The following is a 24,428-nucleotide window of genomic DNA, read 5'->3' on the forward strand; positions in this document are numbered from 1 at the left end:
GCATAGGCTTTATATCAAAGCTGTAGGCAAATCTGAATTCTAATCAACACATTTAACTTCTGTCCATCTCTGAACATGTCTGTATTTTAATGTTACATCTTTTTATCTAGGTATATGTAACACTTAAAAAGCTGTCTTAAAAGAACATCAAATTTGCAAGTATTTAGATGCCAGGAAATTACAGAATTAAGGATGACTAGGAAATTTTAAGTTGTTTTCTGTAGTTGTGGCTGTTCTGTGAAACAGGGACTGGTTGAGCAGGGACCATTCTCTGAGACTGTGTCACAGGTAGGTCATGTCCACTCCACCCTACCTAAGTCCAGTTATCTCTAAATCAGACTGACTGTATCTGCATTACATACTGTTTCACCAGGTCTGTGACTCTTAAAAACATAGTTATTAGCTGATGTATGTTTTTTTAGTTCAAAGAATCTAAAAAATTAAAAGTGAGAACTGCATTACAACCCACCAAAATAACATTTCTGTAGTGAACTTGAGGGTGTGTGTTGAATGTCGTGAAGTAAAGCTCAAAGGCTAGAGCAGTGTTTTGGCAGTGCAGAGTTTTAATAGTTTTGGAGTATTGTATATTGTAGAAGTGTCCCATTTTTGTGCAGTCTCTTCTTCATAGTATTTTGAGAACAATCCACTGCATGCAGCTGTTCCTAGATCTGCTTGTAAGCCTTGTCTTGGAGAAGGATAAACGAGAGCAATCAGGAACCAAGGAGCAAGCTAAGAGCAAGCTAGGAGCAACCTACAATCTTTAATTAGATGGCAATGTGCTGTCTTTTCCACTGGACTTCTATATTACATTCATCTCTACTGTGCTGATGAGTCACATCTGAACGGTAAAAGCGCTTTAACTTTTCAAATAGGAGCTCTGTTCTAGGACCTGTCTCAGTTTTGCAGAGTAGGAAAAATGGAATGGTAGGAAGGAGGAGGAGGGTTTCATGCTTATGACAGCTCAATGCAGTGCCAGAGCTCTGGATTCCATTCCTGCCTCCCTTGTGTGGTTCTCATGTGATACTGAGCAACTGAGAGCATATATTACAGTCTTGCTAATTATCAGTTCATCATTATATAAGTACCTGTCTGGAATGTCTGACCTCTGAAGCATGCAATGAATTTCATCATTGCATGAAGCGTGTGTAAAGCAAAGTATTCTGAAAACTCAACCAGGCACCTGAAATCAAGGGACTCTCTCCACAGTAGACATTGTACCTCCTCTCCCCCTCTGTTCTTCACAGAGTGGTTGAGGAGATAAAGTTCGTGAAACAAACAGTAGTATGTTTTAGATTGCCTCTAAAAAGCAGAATGAAGTCAATCTTTCTTTCATGAGAGATTGTACACTGTGTATTTAGTAGTGTCATTCATGTTAAAAAGGAAAAGAACAAAATATTCCGTAGTTTCTCTTGCCAGTGGGCATCATGTTCAGTACAGTGAACCAAGCAGAAATCAAGTCTCCAAAGTCTGAGCTTTATTTTGGTATTTTCTTAGGTTTTCCTAAAAATAGGTTCTTCAGATTTACCAGGTAGTTAAAAAGGCTTGTCTGGTAACCGACAACTCCAGTATGTTCCTGGATTTTTGTACTCATATATAGGATGAGAATATAAGGTCATTCATTTTTAGTATCTCTTAGTATCTGTTCTTACGCTTGGAAATCCAGAATTGCAGCTTTTCTTTTTGTACACTAGAACCAGTGTTTTCTGTATTGAAAAACTTGTCTTTAAAATACAAATTTATAGCTAGTTCTTCCTCTCTGGGAATATTGTGTAAAACTGAGCTACATGTATTCTCCATATTAATTCCCTTTTTTCCTGAAAGTTCACTGATAACTGTTCTACTCTGAGTCAAGACTTCTCAGAAGGAAAGTTTGTCACTATCTCATATAGGTCTTTACAGCTGGTGGCAGAATTGGACAGGACTACAGGAAAACAATGCCAGAGAATACCAGAACATACAATGCAAGTTTATCTATATAGAGAAGAGTGGGAGAGGAGAGAACACAGGAAATTCAGAAGGGATGGATAGATGAACAGTTCACTGGAATTCAGAAAAAATTGATGACAACAACAGAAGATTTTCTTTAAGCACTTGATTACTTTATTATTTAATGGGAAAGTCTGAGAAAAGGAAAACTAGAATACGTAGAAATAGGAAATAAAACAAGAAAATGAAGGCTGGAAAGAGAAGAAGAAAGTGCTAAAATATGAAAGGGTTATATATATCACTTCCAGATCACAGAATTGTAGTTTATTGACTCTCGTGCCTGTCTTTCCTTATATGTTATCTTGTAGCTTTCCAAGGGCAAGTGTATGACTTAAGTATTCTTAATAAAGAAGTGAACTGCTGGTGGTATTGTTTAAAAACATCCAACAAAGGGAAAAAAAAATCCTTCTGTGTGTTTTTACTTCTATATACATTTAAAAATAAACCCCAATAAGTGCATACCCCCCTTTTTAAAATTTCTTTCATGCTTAATAAATTCTAGCAGTAAATGGCAGCAAATGACAGCATTTATTGTCTGGAATTTACCAGGTATCCTAAGCATTTTGATTTCATTCATTCTATTAGAGTTGATCTCCGGATGAGTTAAGTGTCTTAGATACTAATTTTTTAATGAAGTAGTCAGTTAGTCTACTATTAGAAGTAAATTGATTGCCGTCCAGTTTTCTTTGCTACTTATTACTCTTGTAGAGTGGTGCCTACTATGTTTTTCTTTCGTGCCCTCAAATGAGTTATGAAACTGTCTTTAGACAAATAAAACATACTTGTCCTCCTCAAGGAAAATGTAAGTTTGGCTCTGTGAAGAACGTCTTGTGATCTGATGAGTGAACTCAGAAAGTATGTCTGGGTTAACCAGCATGCACTAGTTTTAGTGATGCAGGATTCACTGTGTATTGATACTGGCATCTTTGTAATTAACTGTAGCAATTGCAAACCACAATTTTGGGGATTGCTTTTAAAAATAGATACAACATTTACATGCTTGCAGTTTTAATTTAAGAATAAAATGTACTACGTGTAATTTAAAATTTGGCTGCTGAAAGTCTTGCAGACTATTGGTGAGTTGAAATCTGCAAAACATCTCAGTTCTCTGGAGATTATGGTCACTAAACCACTGGAGTTTTCTTTTCTATTAGAATTGCATTGACCAGTCATGAGGACATTTTATGTCTTTTGTTATAAACTATAAATCTGTAGATTTGAAAGCAGGGTGTTTCTGTCTAACTGCTTCTAATTATTCCCCCAAGAGTTTAAATGAACTTGTTTAGCTGTGCTTTTTAGATTATTTTGAGAGACCATATACTTAGGGAATAGTTGATAATTTAAAAACATTTTTTCAAGGCCCACAGGGCTTAACGAAGTTGTAGCTGTTACATGGATAAAAACTGCACTTCTACCTTTTTCCACTTCTTTTTCTTGTCAATTAGAATATGAATTTTGTTTCTGAGATTTTATTTTAAATAACATTGTAATTATTCAGCAATGATGTAAAGTTTGCATACTGTGTCACAAGATGCTGCAGAACATTTTAAAATGGGATGAATATATCTCCTGTCACGGATTAAAGATTCTTCACTGTGTGAGTGAATAGTGGTGAATACTGTCTTATGGGTGATATGCTACCTGACCAACGTTCAATAAATAACAAATCTGACTTAAATTTTTTTGAAAACTGAGCACAATAATACTTTGTGTTCATAGTACTTCAGAATACTTTCTTATTACATAGGTCCTCAGAAATTGATTTACTAAGGCTATCAATTTTTGGCCAAAGCCTAGAAGGAAATGTGTCTGATACCAATAGGAAATTCAATTAAAACCTAACATTAATATCTGTGCTATCCCGTAAATGTGTTTGTGAGAATGGTATGCATCATTAAAATGCTTAATTATGAAGTGTGTCTAAATTATTATTTTAAGCAATTATATTTGAGGGAAATATCATTATGAAGGCAACATTCAGCCTATTTTATCAGCCACCAAGAGAATTAACGCAGCTTGTGATAGAAAGCATAAATAATTGTTCAGCAGTTGGAGCTGAACATAAATTCTGTGTCAGCTAGCAGGACGATGTTACTAACATTGCTGTTTGGCTAGACCTTTTAAATACTATTTCTCATCATGTTGAAGTTTGAGTAGAAAATTGCAAAAGAAATACTCCTACTCAGGTTGTCAGATCTGAATTTAATTGTTCTCATCTGTTGACAGTGTTTGCCTAGATTAGAGAAATTAAAATGAATCATCGTGTCACAACTTCTCAAATATTTAGATCTTCCACTTATTGTCAAGAACCAAAGGAAGAGATGTAAAGGAGAGCCTAATCTGGTAAACATTTTTCTCTCTCTTTCATGCTACAATTGATATGTCTTTTCTCTACTAAAATAGTACTACAGGAGTAGAGAACCAAAGAAAATCATGTGTCACTCTGTGTGTGTATATATGTAGAGAGAGAGAGAAAAAAAAAATTTATAACAACATTGAACTACTAATGAATTTGAAATTTTGAAGAAAAGTATAAAGATCTAGAAATAAGTGACAAATGGAGCAAAGTGTAACATGATAAGTCATGCTTGACTAACCAGATATACTTTGTTATAGATCTAATTTTCTAGACCAAGGAAATTTAGTAGATTCATTGATCTAGACTTTCTTAAGGCTTTCGTTGTCACCTACACCTAAAAAAGAATTAGAAAAGATTAGTAGACGAGGCATGCTTAAAATGTAAATTACTGGGCCAAAAGGCAGTGGGCTTAGTGGGCTTCTTAAAGACCTCTAACATGACTTATATGACTTCAGTTTTTCTTGTTCTGATGGCAGCATAAAAAGTAGAAGGCTCTGATGAAATTTACTGACAGTGCAGCGCTAGGAGACCTATGGGGAGGACTGGGGTATGTTGTAGTCGTGATAAAGGCAGATTTGATTTTAGGATGGATTTATTTAAAAGTATTAATGACAATGGATAAAGTAAAATCCCTCTGGAGTAATGGACACAGTTTGTATTGTGGTTGTAATAAACTCAAGTGTGAGGAGATGCACACAAGGGTTGTGAGGTTGACCGAAGTAATGGTCTATCTAACAACACAGGCTGCAAGGGTTGACTTGGTTAACACAATAAAGTTACTTAAACTGAAAGACCATTTTGACTTAAATTAAATTGGCAATTAATGCATCTAGAATGGAAATTGGAATGCTTATAGTAGTAACAGGTGTGAAGTTCAGAGAAGAAAAATCTACCCAGGCTTGAAGCGGAGCTTGATCAGTTTATGAAAGGGGTTACATAAAGTGGTTCCCAGCAATCGAAGGATGTTGCTTCTAGTTGTATGTTCCAGGTTCCTGTGTTCCAAGGTTATTTAATTTCCCTCTATAGTGCAAGATCTCACTGAATTCCAGCTTTATATCATTTCATTTAATTGAAATATTGGGTGCTGAGAATGCTGTAAATGGAACATCTTTAGGTGAAACTCTAAAATCTTTGATACCTGATGGGTGAATATCTGAAAGAGAATATTTGTATGTTAATGCAATCAACTAACTGCTGTGGAGGCATGTGCTTCAGGCCCTTGAGTGTCCCTCATGCTAATGATTTGAGTTGTTTCTGAATTCCAGCTGGACCTAACTATCTAGCAAAAAGGTTTTTTTCCAACATGTAAAGCACAGAAACTGAAAATTAGTAAAAAAAATGGAGGTTGAATACTGTTCAGAAATGGTATTTTCTTTTTAGTTGTTCACGTAGATTTGCATATGTAGGATATACTTGGAAAACAGTCTGACAGCCTTCTGCACTGTTTAGTGATACCTGCTGTTGTCTAATGTGGCATCCAGGTACCTGTAGAAAGAAGAGCAAATGGAAGAAACTGATTGGTTTACCTGGCTCACCTGTAAGACTTATGTCTCATATTAATCAGTATCTTTTTCATAAGTAAAGCTTATTTTAAAATGATTGTGATGTTTATGGATAACCTGAGATGTCAGACGTGTGAAATGATTTGCAACCTGAAAGTGCCTACTTTGTGAAGGTTATGTGTAGCTGTAATCAAAAAGGAGATATCCCAGGAGCACTCTGGATTTAGGTACTGCAGTAGAGTGAAGACTCCACCACTAAGCATCTTTGGTCTCAACATGGTTAATGATTTTGAGGTGAGATGAGGAGGCAAGTATTTTGAGAGTTGATACAAAGTTCTCAGCTGCTAAATAGGTGTCCTCTAAGAAACGGTATGTTGAGTGATGAATCTTAACTCCTTCTCGGCTTGTCAGAAACATGAACGTTAGAGTTTGTGTGCTTAGGATCCAGACTACTGGGTTTTTCTGAGAGTATTTGAATTAACAAAGCTCTGTTTTTATGTGAGGGATGATACCCATATTTTGCAGAATGCTATGACAGTTATCTATTAAATAGCAATTCCCTATTGCAGAGTGAAGAGGTTTCAGCTGGGAGTGCATCTCCAGAAGCGTATTCTTAGCTGTGTGCTCTAGAAAGTTGAGGAGTCTAAGAGTGTAAGGAAAGAGAAGATTGTTTTTTAAATAAGCATTCTGGGCCACAGTGCAGCCAGGGATCAAAGATTCGTGGAGCCTATGGCAGGAAGACAAGAAAGGGGTTTAATCTGTAACCAGAAAATAAGACATTCATCTAGCAGAGGCAGGTATGGATTTTCATCCTTGCTCTCAAGATGATTTAGACATTTTACATCAGACTGTAATTGAATTAAAACTAGAAATAATCTACAGACTAGAAACCACAGTGCTGCAACCTTAGCTAAACTAACCAGTAAGTCACAGAACGTAGTGTTATGGTGTGCTTATGGGAATTAGGAATCCCGTCAGAGCGAGAAGGGGTCATACATACTCCTGCCTCTGCACCTGCATGGGAGAATGCATGCCATCCTCAAGACTCATGAAAAAGGAGGTTACCATTTTCCCCATGTCCTTTGCACATAACATTATTGCCCTGATTTTCGCTGGGATAGAATTAATTTTCTTCCTAGTAGCTGGTACAGTGCTGTGTTTCAGATTTAGTGTGAGAATAATGTTGATAACACACTGATGTTTTAGTTGTTGCTGAGTAGTGCTTACTCTAAGTCAAGGATTTTTCAGTTCCCCATGCTCTGCCAGCATGGAGATGCACAAGAAGCTGGGAGAGAGCATGGCCAGGACAGCTGACCAAAACTAGCCAAAGGGATATTCCATACCATAGAATGTCATGCCCAGTATATAAACTGGGGGGAGATGGTTGGGAGGGGCCGATCACTGCTTGGGGACGGACTGAGCATCAGTCAGTGGGTAGTGAGCAGGTGTGTTGTGCATCACTTGTTTTTCTTGGGTTTTATTGCTCTCTTTCTTTGTTATCTCCCTTTTCATTACTACTGCTACTATTATTATTTTTCATTTGTTAAACTGTTCTTGTCTCAACCCATGGTTTTACCGTTTTCCAATTCTCCTCCCCATGCCCTCAGAAGGTGGGGTGGGGAGGAGTGAACGAGTGGCTGCATGGTATTTAGCTGCTGGCTGGGTTAAACAACAGTCATGAAGACATTTCACATGTGTGTAGACTGGGAGACTTCTGTTCATAGCCAAGCAGGATGGTTTGTGGGCCAAACTTCAGACATCTCAAGGGTAGGCTTGACTCACTGTTGCAGTTAAATACCTGGATTCTGTATGGGTCACATTTTAGGAACCAAAGTAGGAGATTTGATTCTTGTCCATAATGAATAAGAAAAGAAGCAATTGCAAGGTAAGTTGTTTAGTTGGTTTAAATGAGCAGAAAGACTACAGATATTTGGTGAAAGAAATCCCATGTTTTTAGTGGGATGTTTAGTGTCTGAAAAACATATTTATGTAATTTCTTTTATTACTGCATGTCTACTTCCTATAAAAAGCTTGTCTTAAAATGAAGAGAGTGCTGTAAAGTAAAGTTGGCAGACGTTTGAAGCCAGGATGTTTTAATCCCTATTTAATTGTATGCATTTCACATTTTAGAAAAAGTATAATTGCTTCTGTTTTTAAGAAAGGTTCAGGGCTTTTTGCAACTTTTATCATACAAATAATCCTATTATTTCAGTATTATGACTTGTCATGTTCGATAAGAACTGCATATGAATTGCAGATCCACAGTCTTTTTATGCTAGCAAACATCATACATCTTGTTCTAAAAAGAGGAGGAAGCCATGTGTACTACTCTTTACAACAATACACTGAGCTGCACTCTTGTCATATCAGTGGTTCTTTAATACCTTTCTTTAGATCCTGTTTTTTTAAAAATCAGAAAATCTGCTTAATACACTACCTTATGATGTTACCTCGGCAGTGATACATCGTTATGTTTTGGGAATAATAATAAAACTGGGGGCTGGGAGTGCCAGACAAAATGAGCATTCACAGAGACAAACTGCGTCTTTCAGAATGAATAATACTTCTATTATTTTAATGAAGAAAATGTTTATAGGATAACATGTATTAAAATGCAACAGTGTTTCCCAGTATTGCTGGTTTATTTTAAACCAGAGCACAAAACCAATAATTCTGCATTGAAGTCTGACCACATTCTATTTGGTGATGTTTTCTTTGGAAATCTAAGTGTCTTTTACTAGGAGGGAAGGGTAGACAGAAAATGGGGTTTGTGCAATATACAAATAAAAACAATCTGTTAGTAAATCTATAAATATATTACTTTTGTTTTAGAAAACAATAATTTAAAATCCTCTCTTAGTATTATGGCCTAAAATTGAAGGAAAATGAAAGATTTGTTGTGGTCAGGAGGCATTCAGTCAATCAGAATTCACACCCCTGCAACATTCAGCCAGTTAAAGTGGGATGGTAGGATTAACAGTCAATAGGTGAAATAATGCTTTTACTCAACAAGTAGAAGAGCAAGAATGATTAATTAATGGAGTTCCATTTCATCCCAAGGTGTGCAGAAACAAGAGGCGGTGTGTAAAAGACTGGATGACAACTCCATTGTACAAAACAATTACTGTGACCCTGACAGCAAGCCTCCAGAAAACCAAAGAGCCTGCAACACTGAGCCTTGCCCACCTGAGTAAGTCATTAATCACTAAGATGGACATGTGTTTTGCATAGATGGAAAAGTCTTTGTAGTCTATAATAAATCCTGTTGACCAAATGTGTATAAAATTCTGATCTAGTGTTAGGGTCCTGTCTTATCAGACAGAATATTTGGGTTATGGTTTCTTGTTCCTCTGAATCAGTTACGGAAAATACATACTTTGACCTAGAGGAGGCCTGATTTGACTGAGCAACAGTGGTGTTAGAACTACACAAAGCAGCTCAGACATTGAAAGTAAGAAGATACTAGCAAAGCAGTTTCTTAGGGTGTAATTATCAGATGTGGTGAGTAGTGCTCAGAGTAGAACTGGGGACCATTCTTAAGGCAACGATAACAGAAGAATCTTGAGGTGAGACCAACTTTGCCACAGATATTTATATTACCTACCAAACGTTTGCCATATTTTTAAGTATATTATATTAAAATTTGGGTTCAAGTGTTCACATGAGAAATAGCAAACATAGAAACTGCTTAGTAGAACAAACCATTTACTGATAATAGTTTTGTCAAACAACTTTCTCTCCAGGATACACAGTGTTGTACAGTAATGCTTTGTGCCTTTATATTAGGTGCCTGCTTGGTTAAGTATATTTAGTTTTATTTTTAAAGGTAGTTGTATGCTATATATTGAAAAGATAATTAAAAACACAGCAGCTCATTTGTTCAAAAATGGAATTTGGCAATGACCTATAGGGTAGCTTAATCTTACTACAAAAGCTGTTTAGAAACAGTTGTTATATTTTGCACTAGGAAACAGTTTCAGCATATGCACAACAGCTGCTTCTTCTGTTTTGAGACAAATAAAACTTGTGGAAAAATGGAAGAGATACAATAAGCTCTGATTAGTTTAAGTTTGGTGATAATCTGTAGCTATATTCTAATTGGGCATGAGAATCATTAGTGCTGATCAAATGTAGATATAGCACAATAAGGAAATACTGTGGTCTCGTTTAAATGTCTCTTAGAAACTGTAAAATGGTAGCTTGAAGGACACTGGGAGGAATGAGATAGGCCTATAGTGCATTAGAATCCCAACAGTTCTTCATGAAGCCCGTTTCTTCCTAGAGTATCAACTGCTTCCCTGGTGTGGTGACTGGTTGCAGGATGGCAGGGCAATGTCTTCTACACATACTCCCCCGTCTCGTGTACCATACTCATTTGACATAAACAGAAGTGAAGCCATTACGCTGCTCTCACCTTGAGTGTGTTTGAATGTAAATGTGATGTCTCACAAACAGGTCTAAAGTAGGTCTAAATCATTGTCCCCACAGTCCATGTGTAAAAATATGTTTACCCTGCAAGCATATGCACTTGGATTCTGTTTCAATAACACTGTTTAGCATAGATTTAAGTGCACTAACTAAAGTCTTACGCCAGGTACCTGACAGCAGAACTCGGGAAGTGGTCATATTCGGTCCATTCCTTTTTACCAAACACATCCCTATCCTTTCCTTTGTGTGGCTTAACTGTTAACAAATTAGCACTTTAAAAAGTAATGTTAACATAGTTATTCCACACTAGTTAATTTTTATTTTTTTGCATTGAAGTTATTAAAAATCAAAACCAAGCAAAAAACAAAAACAAAGTGGTACATTTCTGGATTCTTCATCCAGTACAGCAGGGACATTGGTGAACATGGTGAAACTCAAGTCATGAAGATTCAGGAAGTGGGGAGTGTGTATTAATCAACATCTACTTGAATATGTCAGGGCAGTTCAGCCCACATCTGCCTCCATTCTGATGTTCCCCACAGGGTGAATACAAAGTGCCAAACTCCTAAGGAAGGTTTCTTGATTCCTGATCCTGTAAGTAGTCTAGAAGAAGTCTGTTCAAATAACAGATAGTTACCCAAAGAAGTTTGACCCTTTTGGCTGGAAGATTTTTCACCCAGTAAGACTTACTCTTTACACAGAGTGGCCAAATATTTCCTTTTTTAATTAACACAATTACACTTTCCTTGTGATACATACCAAAAGTTATGAAAATTATACACTTTCTAGCTGAATGTGAATTACATTATACTTGATGTCCCTGAGCAGCAGCAAAGGCTATGTTTGTTCACAATATTTGTTTGTTATTACAATAAGTCACTCTTAAAGTTCCAGATTTCAAGAAATGATACAGGTAACTCTCATAGTTCTATGAATTATGAATAATAGTGTCTTGTCATACAGTATAAACATAAAAGGTACCTCAGAATGCACTTGAGCAAATCATAATACCAACTAAAAATTAACACTTCAGTCTCTCCAAAGCTCTGAAGGGCTTCTAATTCTCCCTGGTGTGGTAAAAGCATGAGTTTGGTGGCAAAGAATCACAAATTAATTTTCTTTTGCTGGGAAACTAATGACAGACTACAGCATATGTGTTTGCATCTCTGCATTGATCTAGGTTCATATTAGAATATATTTGCTATTCTGTAACAGAAGACAGGATAGCAGCACATTTTTCTGACAGAGACTTCTGAAAATGACAAATCTTATGAGGGAGCTCCAAGCATACCTCCATGAACATCACAGTGACTGACATGCCTGGCATTTTTGGCATGTTGGCAACATGTGCTAGCATACTAGACTTCACCTTCATCCTTTGCAAGGATGATTCAGGCGAGTGTATTTAATCAACATATGAAATGCTGAAGACCAAATGTGCTCAACAATGTGAAGAGATATTTCCAGTGAATTGAGCTGCATTAACCATTCATCAGTAGGAAAAAATAAATAACATTGCAACCAGATTAACAGCTGCTTTAATCTCAGCAACAACTCAAAGTAATCTAGATACACTGTACAACTACTGGCTTTTACTACGTGCATGCAAACACTTAGAAGTTCCCTCTAGCAGTTATCATGAAGTGCTTTAAATATTTTAAGTATTTGTTGAGGTCATTTTTTTAATGTGATGAATTCATGTTTTATTAGTGTTTGCTTTACTTCCTCTAATAAATAAGAGTATTTTACATTTCAATATAGCCTTTTATAAAAAAGTTTAGAAATATTTCATAATTGGATGAGAATTAAATCTCAGCCCTATTTTGAGATCAAATTATTTTATTGTAATGATACTAGAGAGGCAACCATCTGGGCTTTTAACTTGAGCTGTAACCAGCAGCAGTGGTTCCCAGACATTTCCAGTTGCAAAACACTTTCAGAGAAGTAACTTCAGGCAAGTCAAGTACAAATCTACTTAAATAGCTGCAGTTTTGTCAGGCTCAACACTCCTTTCTGACTACTACAGCCTAGGCTGGAAATCACTGCTCTAGAAAAATGCAAAGTAGTATTATTATTGGAAGATATGATTGCAGTGAGGGCTAAATTAAAATGTTCTGTAAAAACACCCGTAAGTTTCTACTTTATTTCACTGTGAATATGTGTATTGCTAACAATGATTTAGGTTTAGTAATTTAAACTATTTGGATTCTGGGTTTGTGCAATTGTGTGCTCTGTTTCTGAAATGCATTTAATGAATCTCCTAACTTTTTCTATCCAGGTGGTTTATAGGAGATTGGTCAGAATGCAGTAAGACCTGTGATGGAGGAATGCGTTCACGAACTGTTCTCTGTATCAGAAAGATTGGACCTTCTGAGGAGGAGACACTGGACAATACCAACTGTTTAACACACCGGCCTATTGAAAAAGAGCTCTGTAACAATCAGTCCTGTCCCCCACAGTGGGTTGCTTTGGACTGGTCAGAAGTAAGGAAATTTTGCTGTCTTAGCTCATAGTAGAGACAAGGCCTCTAAGCACTGAATATTAGTACATTTTCTTCACTGCTTGCTAAGTAAAGGATTAATAAGAAGTTCAAAACCTCATAGATTTAGTATTGAAGTGTTTTTTTTCTTTTTATTTTCCTTCTGTGTTGTCAGTTCTGTTGTTTTGTCAAACAATTATAACCTGTTTTTTATTAGTCATAGTAGAAAAATAGTAAAATACCAAATAGAAAAGTAAAGTAGTAAAAAAACCCCAATGAAACAAAAAAAAATAGCCATTTGGTATGTCTTAAAGAAAAAAGCAATTTCCATTTCCATTGTTTTTTGAACAGGCAAATAGCTGGATAGTAGAGATGATGGGTTTACAGTACCAGAAGCCAGAATAAACTGCTTTTTTTTTCTAAAGTAACCATGCTGATGTAGAGCATCAGCTTTCTTAGCAGCATGCCTGAAGAGGCAGACCTGAAAGTTGGTGTTCTGTTTATTAAAGAAGGAACGTCTTTCATTAAGTATAGTGATGTCTGTTCTAGTATAAGCCAAGCTTATACTATACCTTATACTGATTCAAGTATTAAATTTGAAGGATGTGAACCAGTGCAGCTGAAAGGAAAGGCAGATACATTTGAATGGGACTGCATGACATCCAAATCAGAGTGCAGAAATGTCTGTATACTTTTTCGGGTCCTTGCTATCCTGGTCTCCCATCTCACCTGGCTTTTTATGTCAAAATACCCTTTGGGATACTTACAAGTTAGGATTTCCTGAGTTTCCATGTCTGTGACCTTACTGTGAAATGCAGCTGTATCATATAATTGCTTCCGTAAACTGATTAAACTATGTTTTAAAATTAGTTAATTTGGGGGTTTGTTCCACTGGTTCTTGGAAAACTATTCCTGAACTTCAGTCTTTGAATTGCAAGAAGTGTTCTAATGTTCTAGTTCCATACTAGTTTATACCTGTTTGCTTTTGTTCTCTGAAACGACCCTTCTTCCTTTCCAGCTATATTCATCAGAAATGAATTAATCTTGATGACATTCTGCTTTTGTGTTTCAGTTTGAAGTTGTCTTTTTGGGAATGGATGACTGGAGTCATTCTAGAGATTATGAAACAGCATAGGCACCTTGGGTTTTGACATTTTTGGCAAAGTCCTTTCAATCTTGTCTCTTTTCTGTTTGTTTTTGACAGAACACTCAGTCACTGAGAAGAAGAAATTGAGCACAAGTGATTTTTAAACACTTTAGGAAAGGGCACTTGGTTCTAGTTCCTGCTTAAAAGTCATGCATTTTACATGAAATATTTGTGGGAGAAAATACACGCAGCATTCAATGGAATTTGGACCACAACTGAGGAGTCATGATCATGATGCTGAAGATCTCACATATTCATTGTCATTCTTTTTTGATCTTTATTTAGCATTAATATTCTTTCTGCAGTTCAGCCAGAGACATAGGGATCTTCCTTCTCTTACTTCCCTCCTTCCCCTCATTTTCTAGTAGGCAGGTACTTAGGGTATACAAGATCTGGGGTTAAAGCCCCTTCCATATGAGAATGATTGAACTTGGCTATTCTGTATCAAAATTCTGAACACTGAACTACTGTAGATAAGGAGGCAGTACCTTGATAGGAAAGGATAGAATAGGATAGGAAAGCGAAGGTTAAAGTTTGAGGAAAGTGATTACCCATTTTGCAGTTCTGGATTATAAACTCCAAATGGAGGACCCATCTCTTTGCAGCCCAGTTTAAGATTCTAAATCTAAACGGAGATAAGATTTAGAATAAATCTGTCCATTCTGTATTGACTAGTTTATGTGGCTTCCGCTGGGAGATTTTCTTAAAGATCTTGTTTTGAGATATATATATGTACACCTTTACATATGTATAGGGAATATTGATACCTTACATAGTCCTGTGGAATGGTGTTAAAATTTCTTTAAGTTAGTCAGAGATGCTTCAGGATTAGGCATACAACAGTAAAGTTTGGATCACTCAAGTAATTTTTTTCAAAATGAATCTTAGGGGTTTTTCTTTTTTTTCCCAGTTACATACTGACCTGTTTTGGATGTGTAGAAGCCCTTGGTGTGCAACCTCTTGAATATTGCTTCAGTTCCACATAGTATTATTTCCCAGACAATGTTTTGTCTCTACAACTGCTTTCATATGAAAGGCAGTTCCACTCTTGACAGGTTTAGCATAATCTGTATGTAAGATTTATGCTATTAGAAACTGACTCTGGTCCAAATGCTGCAGATAGGCTTATGGGATAAAGGTTGACATACCAATAGGGAATTCTAAAACTGTGCTTGCAAAATCTCCTTGTCAGATGTTAAAGGACTGATTTGGAGAAGGTCTTGAGTTTTAATTTTGTTAACACTTGTCTCTTCCCCATTCTGCAGTTGTGCTAATGTAAATGACATTAATAGTCAGCAGCAAAAAGGAAGGAGAAGCGGGGAGAGAAGTTGTATCAGGAAAGAGGAGGAAAAGCAGAGGTCATCAGACTTAAATTATTGGTTTATTATCTGCTTACTGTTAGAATGAGCAGAGGGGTGATAAAAGGAGGAAAAAGAAGAACTATATGAAAATAAAATTTAAATAGGAAAGGAGAGAAAAGCATGCATTGTAGGGAGAGGGTATGGTATTTCTCTTTGAATAGTCTGGTTTCTATGGAGTCCAGTAAAGCATTTATCTTCCCATATGTTTATTGAGGAAAAATGCGTTCATTGTAGCTCAGTAGTCTGAAATTGAGGTGGAGAGAGGCTGTGCTAAAGTCATACTACGAGCAGAGAGTTCTACTTCTAGTTTCTGAAACGCACACTCAAGTTTGTTTCATAATAGTGCTACATGTGGCAGACCTTGCTACTTTGCAACAAAATGCTTTTCTTAAATCTAACCTAAAGGCTCTTATATATAAAAGTAAATATTAAGACCATAGCCTGAATATAAATAGCAAAGGAAATCTACTTTTATCAAATTAAAACTTATAAAATCCTGAACTTAATAGAGCAATCATCAGCTTGGTTGTGTTTCTAAACATTTTAAAATTATCATCATCATATTGGAAAAATTGTGATTATAGTTTAGTTATAAGACCATAAATATATTTTCCTGTTTTCCATAATAACATTTTTGACACTTTTATTGACTTTTTACTGAGATTTTCATTATTTATTTTTATCAATACTTTTTCAGTGCACACCAAAGTGTGGCCCAGGATTCAAACACCGAATTGTTCTGTGCAAAAGCAGCGATCTTTTAAAAACTTTTCCAGCTGTGCAATGCCAAGAGGAGACCAAACCACCAGTCCGCATCCGCTGTAGTTTAGGCCGATGTCCTCCTCCTCGCTGGGTTGCTGGAGACTGGGGACAGGTAAGAGAGTTTATATAATTATTTATTGCTGTTAGTCTCCTACACAATAGCACCTTCTAAGGGTAAGATGTTACTGGAAATGGGTAAGAGATGGTTCCCATTACTGAAGCAAAAGCTTCTCCCCTGTTTACTATTTTTTTTGGAAGGAGATTTTGGGATATGGCAAAGTTGCAAGGTTTAGTATTTTTAAAACACATTTAACTTCCTTGAGAAACGTGATGGAAATACAAAGCCAATTCCTGTTTTAGTAAGAGAGAGATATATATCCACAAAAAAAGCTTTGAGATCTATATAATTTTACATAAAATATCTGAATTACCAGACAGGGAGCTACATTGTTAGAGGACAGACTGAATGGTGCTGCCGTTATGCAATGTTTCTAAATAAGGTATACCGAGTTTCCTTCTTTCTTTATGTTTTTGCATCTCAATTATGATCAATGGCCTGCTTTTAAAATAACATATGAATATTCTGGTTTCTAAGTTTGCACAGTAATTTGCCACTAGTGAAATTAAAGCACTTTAGCTTAACTAACCAGGGAACAATCATTTGTGGTATTACAGTCTAATCAGGTTTTCTTTTATGGTAGCTGTTCAGCTGTGCATTTATCTTAAACTGATACCGTACTAAAACTGCTGTTTAGTTATAGAAATTAAAAAATGTTTCGAAACAGCGAAGTATTTTTGTTTGAAAGATAGTTCCCTTTTTCCTTAAAAAAAAATCCTCTAGCAGATTTGAATTCTTGTTCTCCTTCGTTTTTCTTCTTTATCCTAGTTAATTATTTCTCTCTTGGAAACATGCACTTAAACTCAGCCATGATATAGGAAATAGTGTAAAGTATACCCTTATATCTCAAATTTGGACTGTTCAGGAAGCCAACATTGGATTATGTTTTGTTTTCTTTGAAAGACAAGTTCTTGCATATACTGTCAAAAAACTATTTTATGAAAATTATTTTCTGTGTTAACCAAATCTCTTCAGTTGCCTGTCTTCTTTAAAATTTGTGCATGTGTACTGTTCCTGATTGTTTTCATGTTATCTTGTTTTATATTTAAAATTTAGTTCCAAGTTGTTTCACTTTTTTATCTTTCTTATTTTTAGTGTTCTGCACAGTGTGGTCTGGGGCAACAGATGAGAACGGTACAGTGCCTCTCATACACCGGACAAGCATCCAGCGAGTGTCCGGAACCACTTAGACCTCCATCAATGCAGCAGTGTGAAAGTAAATGTGACAGTACTCCCATTTCCAACACAGAAGGTCAGTTTGCCATCTTAATATAATTTATTCCAGAAAGAGTCAGTATTACTGTGTTAATTTATGAGTAAAAGTCTACATAACATCATCTGTCAGACTGTGAATTAATTTTTTACAATTATTTTCTAATTAGTTGTTGTAGTTCAAAGGTGGAGTCAATAAAAACCTAAATACAGGTTCTTTGTTTAAAAATACACCGTTAAAAATGTATAGCCTGAGTCATGGACAAAAGACTGTTGGTTTGTGTTATTAATTTTCCAGTCTATTTATTGGTTCAATGGAAATGTCCATAACAGCAGGAGGAACATGATACACTTCTCATCCACTGACCTTCTTCCTGCTCATTCAGTGGTTAACATAACAATAGTTAATTACATGTTCATTGAAAGTCTGAGACCACAGATGTAATGCTACATGGTGCTACAAACCCGTTCTTATACTTTAACTTACTTGTCAGCTTCTTCTAATTAACTTTTAATTTCTTGGATTTATATTGCTTGTTTGGAGTAATTACGATGTTTTTTACATGCTACAGTCTAATTTAATCAGGCTATTAATTAGCTTCATCTTAACGTATTTTTGCTAGAGGATGTGTTAGTTAAAAATGTCAAAACAAGCTTATTAATGTTTATGAAAGGCTCCAGATCTGAACTCATAAGTTGTCCAAGACAACCTATTAGGAAATGCTGTCTTGAAAGTGGAATTGGAGTGCTAGACAGTAAAAAAAGCTGTTTCCTCATTGATTGTAAAAATTTAAAATAGTTGCTCACCAGATGAGTACATTTCATTTTGTGTGGAAGGGGAAAAGGGTAAAGTATTACCAAAACACACATGTCCAAAAATCAAGAAAGATTGCACAGCAATAATAGTTCTTTTAAAACAGTTATTCCTTAAATTTTTATATTTCCTAAATTTTGAGTACTTGACCGCAATGTCACTAATACTGCTCCTTTTAACTTAAGTAATCTCTGTGCAGTATATAATGGAGTATCTTTTACACAGGTTCTCCAGCTATGTTGGAGTTTAATATCCTGTTTATATGGAACAAATACTCTGATTTTAAATTTTTTAAAAATAACAAATTTATGCTACAGTCTGCCTGGATTTGGTGTTGATTCAATACCTACTGTATCCATTCAGGTTCACACCATAGATTCAAAGCTGTCATAAAATACTCGGTTGGCAATGTCTGTGATGAAATGGGAGCATACTAAAATCTTCCCAGAGATACACTGATGATTCAGTGTATAAGCACTGTAACTTACTGCTTGGAAGTTTTAATTTTAAATAGAGGCTTATCATCCCATATTGTCAGTTGAAAAACATCTTTATAATAGAATTTACCTTCATTATTTTAACTCCTATTTTTATGTTTAATAATCTTTACGTGATGATTATCAATCTAGGAACCTTTCTGCTCTTTGAAGCTCAAAGGCTAAATGATATTTTATTTCTAAACACAAATACTGACTTTTTCCGAAATAAGGAAGGTAATAAAGTACTTATAAGAGGGCATGATTTAGTCCCAGTCTCGTCTTAATTTCAAGATGACAAGGTCATGTTGTTATTTGTAGGCATTACATTACTAATTCTTCAGTATTGTCAGGAAAATATGCTAATCTTCTATAAATGAATAGAAACAGTGGTTTTCTGATCTATGTACACCATGGAACTGTGCAGAGTGACTATGAAAAGTAAGCCTGTTGGTAACAGTGTTTTTCGGGGACCTACACCTTCACTGGAAGATTTTTGGGATCCAGAAATAGGAAATGTTGAAAATCACTTACATAGTATCCCATGCGGACTTGAGCGCTTTGTCCTGCGCTCTGAGTGGGTCAAGCATGAGCCAGCTCCTTACTGACGGCCATGCAGCCTCATTAGTGCAGTTAGTAAGAAACAAGGGGAAAAAGACAGAGCATAAGCTCTTCGAATAGATACAGTTCCCAACACATTGCCCATTAGCATCCCTTTTTTGCTTATGTCCCACATTGAAGGTATTTAGTGGAAACCGCTGATTATTTGTAAGTGATTAAATGGCTCAAATGACTCGAAAGTAAATGTAATCTGAAAGTTCATTTAACAGTTCAAAATACCTACATCCTTTCAGAAGAATCTTGCTGCGATCCATGAAATACTGAGGGTGCCGTGTCCTAAAATTAGACAAAAAATTATCTTCAAGATATTTTTTCAATACTTCTGCAAGTATTTCTTAAATATATATTCTAATTTATACAAACTTCAGAGCTGCTATTAAATACTGAATGTAAGAAGCACAAACTGAGGATTTGCAGAATAATGTGCGTCTTGTACATTTTCTGCCTTAAAAAAATCCCCTTAAACACAAGAGGAGCTGGTATCTCTTGTGTTAGTAAAATGTTAGCCTTTAAATAGAGAGGCGTATCTTTGTCAGCATACTAGAGATGATGGAAAGCTTGTAAAATTTCAAGAACTAACTAATCCTAAAGAGCACAACTATTTTTGGAAAGAGAATACTTTCTAAGGAAGTAGTATTTGAGTTTTGGTATTTCCTTGTGAATGTATTTGTGAGAGGGGCATACTGTGCCTGTGTGTTTGCTTCTGTCTCTCTGCAGGTGCGGTGGGATGTGAACTGTGTTTCAGTATTTGGGCTTCAGGGAAGGAGTCAGGTCTTTGAGGATTCTCCCCATTGGGAGTGCATGTGCGTAGCACAGCGTACCTGCTTGCATGCGGAGACTTTGTCCACATGCCACGTCATAGCACTGCCTTGTGCTTTGGGCCACACTGTGGGGAAAAAGCAACTTCAGCAACAGGTCATTGGTTTGCAGCAGGGTCCGACTAGCTGAGGGGATTCCCTTCCTGTTTCAAACCCCAGCAAACCTCCTGGTTCCCTTTACTTGCCAAACTCCGGTGCTCACAGCCTATGGAACCCATTCAACATTTCTGGACAATTTAATTTTGTTCACCCAAGATAAGAACCTACATGTTTTTGAGGAAGCTTGAGCCACTCTGCAATATAGTGATCATGTTGGTAAAGTTTGGAAGAACTTTCTTTGTGAAAGTACAGGTTGTTCACATAAAGAGTCAAAATTTTGGGTATACAGAAATAGTAAAAGAAAGTTACAATATATCTTGTCACATTTTACATCTGCTTTAGCTCTTTGTTTTCTTTAAACTCTTCATTGGTGATTTAAAATATTGTAGATGGGGTTTTAATGGGCTGCCACTGAGGAGGGTAACATTGCATTTGCTGCTGGAAGTGAACTACAGGCAGCATATACCACATGATTTGAAATGTATTCAGAATTATTTTATTAAGTATATATTTGTCTGCTGAATCTAGACTGCTAAAGGCCATCTGAAACTTCACCTGAAAAGCTATTTTGTCTATTTTTATGTCATTTCAATTTTCTTTGTATTTTGTGTGATATGTCTTTGCCGTCACTTTAGCTGAAGGCACAGTGACATTCTGTGATTTTATTTCTATAACATGATAGTTAATATCATCGTATTGTCTAATCTAGCCACAAGGTTCGGGAAGGGAGAGTGTAATACACGTAGCTTACTGAAACTTATTAACATTAGTTTCTAGGAACAAAAAGGGCTCTGCTAAACCTCTTGCATTCAACCACAGTCCTGTGAAGAATAGGCTACTTTGTCAGCCACCATATCTATTTCAAAACTGATTTTTAAAACAGTAGTTGTGGGCAACTTCCAGAATATTGTCTCACTGCTCTCCAAATGACATCGCCTGAACAGGATCCGGGAGGAGGAATCCTAGTCAGGAGGAAGAATAACTTAAAAGAAATATGAAATAGCATCATTTCAAATCTTACTTTTAGCTAAAATGCCATTAGTGGCTTCACCTGTATTTAACTAAATACAATGTGTATGAGGGTTATTTTTGGGATTGAGTGTGCTTTTTACGTCTCATCAAAATCAAGTGAACCTTTTTAATCCTCACTTCATTTATAATTCACCACCTGTCTCTCCTATATTCCCAGTCTTCACAAACACAAGGACCTGAAATATTTCTGGAAGACATTTGGCCTCTTTTGGGAAGAGTTTTTGAAACTCAGTGAAACACAGTGACCATGTACGGTTGCTGATAGAGAAATATGTCTGCTTCAACCAGCTACCCCCAATGTCTTTTCTTTCCAAATTGAGAATTAAAAAATTAGAAAAGTAGTACATAAGATATTGGGTAGGTAGAATAAAAAAATTACAATGAAAGCACTATATCTGTGTTAATTAAACAAAGGTTTAAATCATTTCATGACCTCTACTTATCTAGCTAAAAGCATGCATACTGCCGTTACCAGAAATACCATTCAGTACAGACCCTGAAGTTCAGCCTCAGTAATGCTTTCCTAGGTAATAGTAAAAATTCTCATCTGCACTTAGCTTGCTACTACAGTATGCTTGCAGCATGAATGCACTGTCCATAGCTACCTGTTCCAGAGCAAAAATAGCATACTAGATTGTATGTAGAAGGAAGACAGACAGGAGTAACTGAATGATTGTACATGCTGATTGTGTTTGTTTCACTATTACTTTCTTCTTTTCTTACCTGTTTGGTGTGTCCGTTCTCTCTTTCATATTTGACTTACAGACACCTCGGAGTCAAGGACTATTGTTCTGGCAGGCCTTGGAGCAACAACATCCTGGCCTCCAGTCTTCACTTCTAGATATCAGTTCAATACAAAATATGATAATGGTCAAAGTACTGGTAGTTCATCTCCTTTTTTTTCACATTTTCTTTATAACTGTTATAATTTGAGAAAGATTGTAGGAGGAAGCCAGTATCAAATGCAACCTTAAAAGAGTAACAACTTACAGCATTCTTTACAGACAAATCATTTTCTGAGAAATGAATCTTAATTTCATTCTTCCTGTCACTTAATTTTTGTAATTCAAACTTCTGGGGTTTACTACTTCTCCGTATACATCTCTTTCATCTTCCTATATGTGAAGGAAAGCTCCTTGCCAAAGTCATATTTTAATATTAGTCTGGAAGGAACTGTGTAAATGCTTTTAACTAAATATCCCCTATCAGGCATCTATCACAATATTCACTCCAGTGCAAGGGAAATTTGCAACAGCAACAGCTGAGCTGTAAAACCTTAGTGTACCCCTGAGCTCTCCAATACACCTATGGCTCCAGCTATATCAGAATAAGGACTGGGCAAGGACCAAACTGTTCCGTTCCCTATTCCCACCTTCTTTCTACAGAAAAGAAACTCAGCCAGAGTAGAACCATAGCATATTCCATCAGTGCTCCTGTAATGTACCCCTACAAGTCACTTTGGGTACAAGTTGTGTGGGATGGAAAAGAAGAAATCCTTCCTCCACATGGTTGAGCTCCCTCCCTGGGAGAGTTACCTGCCAACATGACTAGGGCTGCTGAGGCAGTAAGCCCAGCATATAGGAAAAACACAACTATGAAAAAAATCTCTTACATGTCCATTATAGGCGTAAAAATAGCTTTTCCTCCTGCATAAAAGAAATCGTGGCTGTGTGGAACCAAGCCTAAAATATAATCTGCCATTCAGTCCAGTCACTGAACTCACACTGTTGGTGCCTTTATTCATAACCATGCAGAGGCATGGTACCAAATAGTGCAAATCATGTTAGATTTTGGATAACCTCTCATGGATGGATAAAATAACTCCTGAGAAAGAAGCTATAAAAGTGTTGTAAGAAAAACGACTCACATTTCCTGGCTGTTTAAAGTGATCATTTATCCCAATAAATAATAATTCTTCCAAGACAAAGTGGGCACACTTCTAAATGTCTGGGAGAGAAGCCCTGCAAACCTTTTATTGCTTTTAAAAATATATTATGTGCACTAGGCTGGACTAGAAAGAGTAGTTACAAAGAGGTCAGGGTGGATGAATAGGGTAGCAACATGTTGAATGTCAGATTTTCTTGTACTTTAATTTCTGACTTTTTCTCTTCAATGCTTTTAATTATTAGAGTGCAAAGATGTGAACAAAGTGGCATATTGCCCACTGGTGCTGAAGTTCAAGTTCTGCAGTCGAGCATACTTCAGACAGATGTGCTGCAAGACCTGCCAAGGACACTGACCCACAGAAAGCACAAGAATGTGCCTTGTTATTATCATGTGGAAGAGTGTCCATCGAAGAGAACCACACAGCGGAATGAGATTGACGTCCTTGCAAATGCATTACCCTGTGGAAAACGTAACCACTGGTCAGCCCCAGCTGACAGGATTTCAATATTATTTTAACTTCTGTGAAGTGGGATTTATTAATCCAAAGTGCTGGACACAGTATAAGGAGGGCATGCCAAATTGGAAAGATCCACACAACACATATAGAATAGCTTACTGTGGAACATTTGTGTTCTTTTGACTAAATCCAATAGTCTGTTTACCTCCTTGGACCATTAAAATAATTTTTATTATGGACTTAGCAATGACACTGAATCCATTTGTATTTAAAACTGTTTAAAATGTAGCTGTTATGACTTGGTCTACTATGGAAGTAAAGAAGAATCAAAAAAATGTTAAGTCATAGCTTAAAATGTTAACTATTTTATCTCACGACACAGCACCATGATTTAAATTATAAAATGAGCTTAGAAATGTTATTTAAGGAGCAGAAATTTTTAAAAAACTGTATTTTTCCTTCATTCCACCTAATTCCCTTTGGAGTAATCCATATTTCCTGAACACTGCTGTGAGCCATATATAAAGCTATACTAAATAGAACAACCATGAGGGACTTAGTTTTAAGAGGTGCAACAGTTACTGCAGTGGTGCATGAAATACAAGTGTGCTATGAAATGAAATTAAGTCTGTGTTCCAGGTTTATAGCCATCTTACCATTGTACAAGTGAAGCTGAGATTTCCACTGAAAGGGAGTGTATTTCAATATCATGGAGGAGGCAGACTCCCAACAGTGGTGAAGCTCCTTCACTACCACCATACAGGTTGCTTAGAATTTACACTTTGACTCCAGTGCACTGTTGTTTACAACACCAGCCACAAAGAAGAAACAACTTTGTGGGCATCTAGATCTGGTTTACATGTTACTTTT

The 24,428-nt window shown here is 36.3% G+C and overlaps 1 protein-coding gene across 1 annotated transcript in view; it reads left to right on the top strand.

Annotated features, from left to right (window-relative positions):
- The window catches only part of LOC104160987 (A disintegrin and metalloproteinase with thrombospondin motifs 6), a gene marked incomplete at its 5' end in the record, with an annotated part of 53,051 nt that extends 29,053 nt beyond the window's left edge, over nt 1–23,998 (top strand). The window contains 5 exons of the mRNA XM_009699257.1: nt 8,908–9,037; nt 12,554–12,758; nt 15,960–16,136; nt 17,238–17,394; nt 23,344–23,998. Of these exons, the coding sequence (XP_009697559.1) occupies nt 8,908–9,037; nt 12,554–12,758; nt 15,960–16,136; nt 17,238–17,394; nt 23,344–23,453 (779 nt within the window). The remainder of the gene's footprint in view (nt 1–8,907; nt 9,038–12,553; nt 12,759–15,959; nt 16,137–17,237; nt 17,395–23,343) is intronic.
- Nucleotides 23,999–24,428: the final 430 nt, after the last annotated feature.

Source organism: Cariama cristata, unplaced genomic scaffold, assembly GCF_000690535.1.
Source record: "Cariama cristata isolate BGI_N322 unplaced genomic scaffold, ASM69053v1 scaffold25854, whole genome shotgun sequence".
Taxonomy (NCBI): Eukaryota; Metazoa; Chordata; class Aves; order Cariamiformes; family Cariamidae; genus Cariama; species Cariama cristata.